The following is an 11521-nucleotide window of genomic DNA, read 5'->3' as shown; positions in this document are numbered from 1 at the left end:
GTCTTATTATATTTAGATTATATTTAGCAACTGTTTGGATGTCACTATCAAAACAATGTTAACAGTAATAATGAAAGAAATAACTATAAATGTATATACTGCAAATTCCCTTTTATTTTGGTAAGGCTGTATACGTAAAGGAGATGCTTGTAGGCAATGGCTACTTTGTTTAATACATTTAGTTTTCGTGCCAGATTCTCATCTTGGTTCATTTCACATAAATCAGCCAACAAACACACATATAAACAAATAACATAGTTGCTGACAAAGTCAGACACTGTAAAAAAAAGTAAAATAAGGATTTAATGTAATCTTTGAGCGGGACCCAGGTCCTACACAGTCTAGTTCACAATACAAGAATTTGTCCAGATTGTTTCTATGTTACAGTATGTGAGATTCATCACAACTACATTTCATGTCTTTAGATACTGCATCATGGCAAATAAACCCCTCTAGTTTTCAGACATTTCACTTGTCTACAAAAATGGGCTACAGTTATATCCAGTTGCTGGGTTATAACATCTCTGAGTAAAAATGATGACTGGAAAGTATCCATTCTAAGAGGAAGAAATCCCACATGCCTCAACGTGGATGGAGGCTGTCAATTTAACAGGTAAAACTACGGTTCTGAAAGAAACACACTGCACACATTCACTACTACTCATGTCATCATATCCTTCTTGTTATGAACCACCATGCTATTTCTACAGTCTTTGAACATGTATGTACAGACTTAATTACAAGAACTCCCATGAAATACACAGACCAAAAGACCATGCCATCCCATGACTGGAGATGTTGACATCTCTTCTGAGGTCACTGGTAATCTCCTCTGCTTTCTTGTTGTGTCTTCATAAGTGCTTAATGTTTTTTTTTTTTGTTTAAGCAGAAGATTCATTTAATAATGATAATGCACAGTATAGTACTTTATTGAGCAAAGCCAGCATGCTGATGTTGCATGGTAGAGGGGGTGGTTTTATAAATGTACGTAATTATACAGTATATTTCCAATAGCGCAGACTTCTGTCTCTCTTGTGGTGTTCACACTTCCAGTTCCTTTTTTGAAATGTTGTTATATAATATCTTTAAGTTATCACACAACAAGTCTTTCAAAAAAGTCTTGCTAATAATTACTTGTTGTACATCCTTAGTATTCTTCTTGTAGGCTGACGAAAGAAAGGTTCCAATCCAGAAAAAGTAGCACAAGTTCTTTAATGCCATGTCATGGAATGAAGTTGCCAGTTTGGGACCCAGTGTCCAAAGTTGAGCTGTCTTTTTTTAAAAAGCCTTGGCACCATTTGTCTTTAGAACAGTTTCATGTAAAGGGTCTTTAACTGTATTTTTTAGAAGACTATGTGCAAAAAAGAATCCCATTTGGCCTGGTAATAGTTTAAATGGTTTTGTCCTTCTTTTCATTGTATCTGTCCCGATATTTATATTAAACTATTTGTTAGGTCCTTGGATTAATCTGAAACACAAAGAAAAGAAAATATTTTAGAAAACATTTTTTAAACTAATCTTTCTATTCCCAGTTACCAGAAAACTGGCTAAATGTAACTTGTCTTATAAATTACTTTCTTATTTAGTCAAAACAGCATTGTACATAGGCTTCAGTGACAAAGGGAATACAATAAAACATTAGGAACTTGATAAATGATCAGGGGATTATATATCACTTTCCTGCAAACGTAATATACATTATCTCTTGGGTACACAAATAACGAGAAAATATTGACATGACTAATGAGCAACCGTCAAGTAAGCATTGCTTTTGAGAGGTACACAATTTTAATCGTGCAAACAGCTTTGATACCACACCTTGAAAATCGAGTGATGCGAGCTATTTCACTCAATGTTTTTCCTTCTTTATGCAAGTCAAGGTTGTTATAATAGTAGAAAACACTAGTGGAGGCTTTGAGTAAATTGTTGATGCACATAATGCATCAGATTAGAAAAATGCAACATGTCTAAGACTTTTGCACAGTAGTGTACCTTTTGAGGAACCTTTGTTTTTAGCTGATTTCGGAGGTTTTATTATGGAATTTTGGGCATTCAAATGAACTCTCATAGTTAAAGCCCTAACTAAGCACCATGATTCATACACAGCAGTGGTGTAGTTGAGCCGGAATGCCATTCCAGCACTTTTTTCTATAGGCAGAACCTTGACTTAAGAATTATCTAAGAACATTTACCGATTTGTTATGAAAATGCTTATATAGCGTCCGACCGCTCTAATTTCAGTGCCTGAGCATCAATGAAGCAATCTATTTTCTGTTGGGAAATCAAATTAGTCTTTCCATTGAATAGGCACTAGGAACAAAAAACTCAGTGTCTGATTCCCTACATACCAATTTTGATGGTACACTCAGAATCAAATCAAAAGTAATAGAAAAAAAGAGCATGATATAAATAGCCAAAAAATAACCGAACCACCAAAGACAACATTAACCCACTAGATGGTTTCCAAACAAGCCAAATTTGCCTGGAAAAACACCAATCTGGCAGCACTGGGGGAGTAACCTAAAAGTCTCATGCGGGACGCATGCACTACCTATTAAATGTTACCTCAAGTTCAATGTACAAATAAAACGGGAGTTTGTAACATTTGTTTTAGAAAAATCTATATTTTATTTAGCATTCCGGTATTTTTAGGACCGCACCACTGATACTCAGTAAGTACAATGTCATCTCTAATGCAGGTTTTTAAATTACTTCAACTCATCCCCAGTAGTAAAAAATAATAATAATCTGTGCAGAAATTATGAAACCTACAAACCTAATGTAACCCATCCACCATGCCATTTTTTAAAAATAACAAGAGACTACATGTTTCAGAAATACAAAGTTTATTACTTTTTCATGTACAACAAACAAACAAATATCTTAGCAAGTGTTCACTATCAAAGGGATACAAATGTCAATACTACAGAGAGGAGCCTTTTACAATACAATACATTTACATTTTGTATCTAATGTGCTGTTTTCAACTTTATAAAGTCGAAGAACTTCCAATTTGATCTGCTGGGAAGTGGGAATTATTTGACTTCTATTATCCAAATACCTGCAATTATAAAGTCCCACTTGCAGTGATTTTTAGATCGTAATCAGTTATCGATATCTATTTTTGCAAGTATTGTTTGAACACACTTGTAATATCCACTAATATCGTTTGTATTTCAAGGTTGTTTTTTTTAAACAGTAAAACTAACAACATATCTCCTTCTATTCACACTAGGGTCAGTTTATTTAAAGGTTTTCTTTAGATTTAAGTATGGTTTATTATTATATAGATAATTATTATAAACGGCATACTTCATGAAAATTCATGGGGTACTGTGTGTTTGAGTTAACTCAAGATGTTTGACAACCATAATAAACATCCTGCTTTTCAATGCAAAAGGCTGTAATTTACAAAACCGTACAATTATTGAGAAGAATTTTCTAATATTACATAACTTCATTTCCTAAGTTGTAAAACAATGTGAATTAGAGCATTTTGAAGTCAAAAGACAGGAGGATGTCAATACTTTTGTGCACTGTGTATATACACTGAGTATTTAGTAACGTTATTTATGTGCTTGATGATAAATACACAGTATAAACTAGTCTGTATTGTTGGATATGAAGATTTACAGCACATGACAAATAAAGTATATTAAAAATGAAATCCACGACCGTGAGGATGTTTTGCTTAACCTTCATCAGTCTTGATGACAGATAAAGACGTGTTCATGTGATAAAAGTATGATTTGTTTCTGTATCAGGATTCAGGGTGTTATGCATACACTCTGGCTAATTAAAATGACCCCTGTGGGTAGATGAAAGAAATTTAGAATATTTCTAGTCATTTTGCATATTTTTTCTCAATAAAGGCCAGGTATGCTAAAACTTGTCCACAGGGACTCTAATGCTTGTATTAATAAAGCTGCCTAGACCTAATCACCACTCACAATGAATGTCAATCCCAATATGTCTGTGGTTGAAGGAAAGGAGCCAACAGATTCACTTAGTCAGAAGTAAGTAGACACATGTCACACTAAAGAACAAACTTGGACAAAAATGAATTTGTGTTACCGCTGTCCTTTTCTATAGCTGTCACTGAAGGGAGCACAAATAAAATGAGGTTTGGTAGGCAATGGAATAATGCTGTAGCAGGGTTTTTGGTTTTTCTTCAGTTTTTTTTCACTGTATAATTTACCAATAACCTTATGCATCCTGTAATGTACATTTAAAGCAGCACAATAAAAGCAATACAAATAATATTATTATTATTATTATTATTATTATTATTATTATTATTATTATTATTATTAACCTGTTTTATTCGAGAAAATATTCAATGTCTCAATCTAGTACCACTATATAGGTGTGCAATTAGTTATGTAAAATCTTTTAAAAAGTCGTTATAAAGCCTGTGACGGCATTTACATTTGCTTATAAAATCTTTTGACCAATTTCCTGTTGGAAGCATTGTACAATTTTGGATCCCGCTCACCAACACTAAAAACGTCCCTACATGTATCAAAAACTCTTTCTCATTAATAGTGTGTACACTTGTGTTCACAAAGTAGAGGATTCTACTAAGCAACTGCTGTATAGTATCATGATATATGATGATGGACAGGGTAGAATGGAAAACTACATCCACCAAATTTCATTTAACTTAAAGTTAAATTAAGTTAAATTTAATCATAACTTTTTTATAACTTTTTTTTTTCAAATTGAAAGCCAAGTATGAAATAGCAAACCATTTTTTTCCCCCTGAAAACTGATGACAGATTACCGTTTTAAAAGTGAGAATTCAAACCACTTGTGTTGGATTATTACACAGCATCTTCTGTTCTCCGAAAAGAAAACATATGCTTTGTGGAAAATTAAACAATCTAAACATATGCTTAACTGCTTGAAAGCTTTATTGAAAACAAGTCATATAAACTAAGATAAATTAATTTAGCCACAAGGAAGATCATGGAGATCTTAGAAGGGCTTTTGATAGATGGCATCAGCTAAGATCACTGGGGCTTCTCATTGCTGCTTGCCCTGGTCTGGTGAAATAGGCAACGATGTTCCCTTTCTGCAAGACATAAAGAGAGAGAAAGGTGTCAGGAGCTGGCATCAGAGGCATTGATGCAAATGCCAGTGTAACTGAAGGTTTGATAACCGCATGACACCCATGTCGGGTTCAACAAGTTTGGGGAGGTTCAGGTTTGCCATTGCTTTTCAGTGCAAAATTCTTTCAAATTGAAAAAAGATTAAGTCAACTGCCTGATGAAAATGTAAGATACTACCATTATGACGTACTTAAAACAGTTAATGTGTAAGTTTCTGTGTTAAATTTGAGGAGCGACTTTGAATTTTGTTTACAGATTAAGGATTGATCTTTATGTAGAATTCTAATTATTATATTCATATATTGTAATTATATTTAGCAAATCTGTTTTGACTAAGTACAGTATACATGCTGGAGATGCCCAGAGTGACAATAAATATTGCTTGTCAGAGTTACTCTTTTGAAAATAAAGGCACTAGTACCTTAGAAGAGTTCAAGAATCTAATTGATAGAATTGAATAGTGAAGCTGAAAATATTATTAGCAGCAAATACACGTTTAACTTCACAGTCTTGAGCACTGCAAATTGCTAAGAGGTGGAATCCAAGATAAAAGCTGCAATTAAAAACACGATGATAGAAGTGTCTGAATAAAAAAAAAATAAAGCCCATATGTTAGATTTTGAAACATGTCAAGTCCTTTACGTTGAAAATGTAAGCAGATTTGAAGAGCCTCCTTTGAAGGTCTTGAACCCAATGTTTTTTTTCAGAAGAACGATGAAATGGAAGTCTGCAGCCAGTAACATGTTGAAAACCTCTGCCATCGGTGATACCGTCTTTAATTGCATCTGAAAGTCTACAGGAAGCAGCATCAGATAATTCAGCCAGAACAGAATGACAAGAATGGTTTTCCCAAGGGTGTTAATCTAGACTTGCAGCAGAGGGTATATAATTTGCTGATGTGGCCACAAAGACAGTCAGTGGATTGTTTGTGATGTCAAACAAGGCTACAGTAGCTGCACTCATCTGCTTGTAAACAGCAAAGTAACCAACTGACAATGAGTCCAGTTAGCCAGCTGCTCCACGTTGGGTTAGATAAGAACCAAATCTGATGACCAGTGGTCATTTTGAGAATATACACTGTCCGATTACTATATGGTATTGGGATGGTCTACTACCACCCATTTATTATTCATGGAGACCTCGATGTTTATACCAGTTCTAAATGCTCTTAGAGCACTTAGAGTACTTTATGTCAATGGACACCTTTCACTGCATGATGATGTAATGCCACAGCATATGCCAGACTGATTTGAAATGCTTTTTTTTTTTCTTCTGAAAAGGCTTTCAAAACCAGGAACGACATGTTATTCAGTCTGACAGCCCCTTCAGGAATCCCTGGCCTAAAATGGAAATCTACGAAACACTAAAACAAAAAGCTTAGAGGGCATACCATATGCTGGAAACCCAGGAACACTAATCTGTTTGGTAAAAGAGCTGGAACCCATGATAACTACAGTGAGAAAACATGCAGCCTTGCTTTACATGGACTCATTATAATGGTACATTGAGTTAATTACTAGGATAAGCCTGTACAGCTGTTACAAGTTATTATAGATGTATGTGAATAGTATAGAGAATATATATATAACTATAACTATATACCAAACCAACCTTTTTAGAAACATGTGATGCTCCATCTCTATCATACATGATTTAAGGCCTTCTTTGATCTTTGAGTCCAAGGCTAAAAAGATGAATAAGGCTGCGTATTCTGTAAAAAGCAAAAAGGCCCAAAAGTGAAATTAAACAACATTATTTGATTTGAATATGCTTCTTGAACTGTATAGGAATGGTTTAGATGTTATGCACCAACCTTGGCATCTTGCCTGTCATAAAAGAATGCTAATATGCAAAATATTTAATAAGAGTCCTGTACCAGAGTCTGATAAATAAGTTACAAAGATGGAATGTCGACTTATTGTTGTAATGAAACATACAGTAAGTTGAAATCTTACCTGTTTTAAATGTGGAATTTGGTATCTTCAAGTCAACGTCTTTTCTTTCTAGCTGGTCTTGGTGCACAACTAGGATCACGATACTTGAAAAATGATGGTAACTACAGCTACCTTTTTCCTGCCGCTTGTAATTATTGTATTGGAAGTATGTCTCGGATGACATCTCCGGCATGTATACATGTACTTTTGGTATGATTTCAATTTAACAGTAGCCCAAGATGATACTTTATTTATTTATTTATTTATTTATTTATTTATTTATTTATTTATTTATTCATTTATCAGAAATGAAAATCACTTCAATTAATTCAGAAAAAGATCAGCCTTTTATTTCTTTGTGTAAGATTGCAGTTTAATTGTTATTTTTACCAACTGGTATGTTAAGGTAACTAGTAGGCTATGCTAAGGTTAAAATGTATGGGAATATACAAGGGTTTCAAAGCCAAATGCAATATTTTTTTTTATTTGGGGTTTTTATTCATGCAGTTCTAAAACACCAACGAAAGTAGTATTTTGAAGTAAAGCTCTGAAAAGTGTAGCAGTGCTAAGTTTGCACACAAGCAAAACAACTGAAAACCGTCCTGTAAATGTACTGCTTAGTAAAGACCGGCTGTTACTTTTCTGATTCTTAAATAGGAAGTTACACTGTGTTTACCTGCCCCAGAGTATTCTCTTATCCTTTCTCTCTGATCTGGTGCACTGATAGAAACTGACACAGAGCAGGTCCCAAAACAAACCACTCCAAAAGAATAAGAATCATTAATATTTACTACATTGAAAAGTGCTGCTTCTCAGCAGAAAGGTGCACTTCATGCAAACAATACAGCAAGTCTAAATCTCCATTCAGTGTCCGAGTTGCATGGGCACGAGAATAAAGCGAAGTTCAGATTGTAAGGATGCTCCTCAGGCCCCACATTTTTCATCTGAGGAAACAAGTGTAAATGATGACTGTGGTAAGAGTTGTTAAGCTGGAGATCCTTCTGGAGTGGAATTGAACAGATGCAGCTCACTGCATCTGCCTGGCAAATGTATTATTTAGGAATTGCTGGGGAACAGGTCCTAATAACACATTAGTGCTCCTGTCAGTAAAGGCAAAGCTAAGCTTTGAGTATCTGCTCTTAGAGATATGTTTGAAATAAGATTAGCCTGGGGTGTGGTAAATGCAGGGAATTCGTCATATTTGTCATATGGTAGGGTGTATTTGGTTTTCACCAGTAACACACCTGGTTAGGCAACCATAGAGCTCTCCAGTAACATTAATCTCATTATATATAGTAAAATCAGATTGCACTGGTATGCACTTTATTGTTTGTTAGTATAGGTGAGTGCAATGATAAAAAGATATGCTAGTGTCAGACGTGCACCTTTTCTTCCCCCCCCAGGTCCCCCCACCCCATTGCTCACATAGAAAAAAGAAAAGATCTTGCATTACTTACCCTTGTGGTCTTGATTTTGTTGCCTGAAGAGCACATCCATCCTGAATTATCAGGTAATGTCTTGCACTCTTCTCCTTCCAGGCAGGGTTCCATCTCACACCACCATTTCCCAATAACTATGGAAGCTGCAGGGGTTACAGAACAGGCAATCAAACTAAAGCTATTGATTTCACAGCACAAGCTATACTCTTGTCTGGTAATGTTTTTTTTCTTTCTTTTTTTCTTCCAGTCTACACGGCTGCTTGCTATTTTTTAACCGCAGCTCAGACTAGGGGAAATGAATGGTTAATTTTCCTCTGCCTTAGCTATGCTTTTTTGATGTTAAAAGCTCTGATGCTTGCAGACAGCAGTCCTCTTACCTTAGCGGATAAGCTCTGTTTTGAACTGGGACGAGGTCTTGTTCAAGGGAAAGGTTGTGCAAATGAGTTGATTTGCAACATAGTGATTGAAAAGATCATGATCTACCTATTGGAATTAAATATAAAAATCGCTGCCAGCACTATGGAAACAGAATGCTAATTTTCTATGCAGTACAACTTGGATTAATGAACACAATTCTTTTTTTTTTTTCCCTGAACGGCATAAATGCATAATCATTTTCAGTTTTCTAGCATGCTGAGAAACATTTAATAATGGTAAAATCAGTAAAATATTTAAACATTTATTAGGGATTATTACTGTATAGTAATCCGTCACATATCCGACTGCGATGGGACCAAAGTAAGAGCGGATATGTAAAAAGTCGGATGAATTAATCCTGTTTTAAATACCATTATACACAGCTGTAACAATTACTATATTCACACAATTATTGTATTGAGATTCAGCTTTTCTTGGGGAGTTCCCCTAAACCCCTTGTTTAGAAAGATACAGGGTATTAATGCTTGTGACTGGGTAGTCGTCTGCCATGTGGGTGTGCATTCGATGCTGAGTGACAGGCAGGAGATCGAGACGGAGGTTGAAGTTGATACGCCCCACAGGTGAACAGGATTTATTACATATCAACACACTGAACAGCTCACGTGACACTACCAGCAATGGCAGCGCACGGAGCACATACAACACAGTGCACGAAAACTTTGGTAGGATCTACAATCTCTGAACTAATCTACTCTGTTCAATGATAAACTAACGTTGCTGAAGAGCTTGATCATGTGACGATATGTGACGGGCTGATACACAACAGATTACTGTATCTGTGGTTCATCACATTTAACAATGTATATATCTTATTAATCTTACTACAGCTTTATATCTATTACCCTCTGAAGTGTTACTGTTTTTTAATACTAACATTTCTCACAGCTGAAGGAAAGTGACCACAGCATAATTTCCAAGCTGTGTTGAAGATTTATGACTTGAGTGAATACCCTACGTTAGGGTTACCATGTGGCTCCAGATTAACCGGACACTGTGAGACAGAACGGGATTTCAAACTTGCCCCTAAATTGAAATAAATGAAGGTGTAAATGAACCATCCTTAGCTACAATTAAGAATGGTGCTTAAATACCCACATGCGTGTCAAATAATTGTATTATACTAAGAATGAATTGCAGCCAGTCGCTATTTTTTTCTGTTTGTTAAAATTCAATCGCTCATATTATTTTACAAATACAATCGCATCATCATCTCGTTGCTCTATCGAAAAATTAGCTATTCGTTCATTAAGATCTGATCAGAAGCAGCTGATCAGTGTGAATTGTTTGCTGCGCCCAAGCAATTCCACCACAGCAGGAGCTCATTTATATGTGAATTACTTTCAGTTTAGGGGGAATTTTGAAATCCCGGTCTGTCTCAAAGCGTCCGGTTAATCTGGAGCCATATGGTAACCCTACCTACATCATTCTGGTATTGCCATTTATTGTTTAAGTACAGATTACAATAAAGTAAAGTGATTTTGATTTGATCCGTCATAAATAAACTAAGATTAAGAAGCCATTGCTTAATTGATAGACATGTGTATATACAGTATATCTTACAGCCAAACTATTTAGCTAAAATTGTAGACATGCTGGCACGACAAACATTACAATTCAAAGTCAACAGCCTTGTCTAAATATGTTTTGTGTTTGGTTCAATATATTAATCATAGTAATCTAATAAAAAGCAGGCATTTAAGTGGTAAATACAGACTGTAAATTGTGAAATTATTCTTCTGAAAAAGGTGCTATATGATAGCTGTGCGTCTCTATTGTACATGCTATTCTTCAGTATGTGTTCTTATATCACAATGTGTCATTGGGGATCTCAGTGCTGTGTTTGATTTCCTTAACACAATGGCAAATGCCTATTTTAATAAGCCTGTTGAATTGTCTGTTCAAAAATTAATTCCCAAAATGGAAAATCCTCCCTTTTTTCCCACATGTGGGTGTTAAACATCACATGACGTGGGAGTGCTATGGTGTGTTTCACCGCTAAACCACAAAACAGCCTTCAGACATTTCACATTACCCTATTCACTAGAGAAATTGCTAAAAATAAAATTTAAATCAGGAGCAAATTTCAGATGCCGGCAGTGAAAAAGACTTTGTCAGCCCAATAAAAAGATACCAATTGTCCTCACTTTATTCAATAAATTGTGGTTCATTTCTAAATGGGTTCGATTAAAAGAAAGGTCAGACTCCCAGCGAGATGCTTTTGGCACCAGGGGAGTCCTCTGTTGACAGGTGGTGCAGAGCTAGGAGGAAAAACATTTTAGACTTCAGAAATTTATATAAATGAGGACTGCCTGTGACCCAAAGATACATATTGCTTTAAAAGCACTTGGCCACAATGCATGGAGCAAACCACCTTGTTTGTATTTTTTTTCAAGATGCTTTGGATCATTCGTTAGATCAGAAGGTCAGCAGAGCAGGAACTGGGCAGCTTGGTACCTGAATTAGTAAAGGGAAGTGTGAATTATAAACTTTACAATGTAACTTTAAATAGATGCAAACTGAGTACATCTCTAACTTTTTTTTATTTATGTCACTGTCCAGAGTGTCTTCGGTGCACACTGCTCATCTCTATTTAAAAAAA

General features: G+C 35.3%; 1 protein-coding gene across 7 annotated transcripts in view; it reads right to left on the bottom strand.

Moving 5' to 3' along the window:
• Positions 1 to 285: 285 nt before the first annotated feature.
• LOC117412025 (chemokine-like protein TAFA-1) overlaps positions 286 to 11521 on the bottom strand; it is a 112346-nt gene continuing 101110 nt past the window's right edge. For 4 of the 7 annotated variants that reach the window (XM_058988617.1, XM_058988618.1, XM_058988619.1 and 1 more), the window contains 2 exons: positions 8503 to 8627; positions 1479 to 5074 (listed from right to left, as the gene is read on the bottom strand). In XM_058988617.1, the coding sequence (XP_058844600.1) occupies positions 5003 to 5074; positions 8503 to 8627 (197 nt within the window). In that variant the 3' untranslated portion in view covers positions 1479 to 5002. The other 3 variants (XR_009307457.1, XR_009307458.1, XM_058988620.1) reach the window with 3 other exon arrangements.

Source organism: Acipenser ruthenus, chromosome 16, assembly GCF_902713425.1.
Source record: "Acipenser ruthenus chromosome 16, fAciRut3.2 maternal haplotype, whole genome shotgun sequence".
In the NCBI taxonomy this organism is placed as follows: domain Eukaryota; kingdom Metazoa; phylum Chordata; class Actinopteri; order Acipenseriformes; family Acipenseridae; genus Acipenser; species Acipenser ruthenus.
Note: the sequence above shows the minus strand (reverse complement) of the source record. Positions and strands in the feature narration are given on the sequence as shown.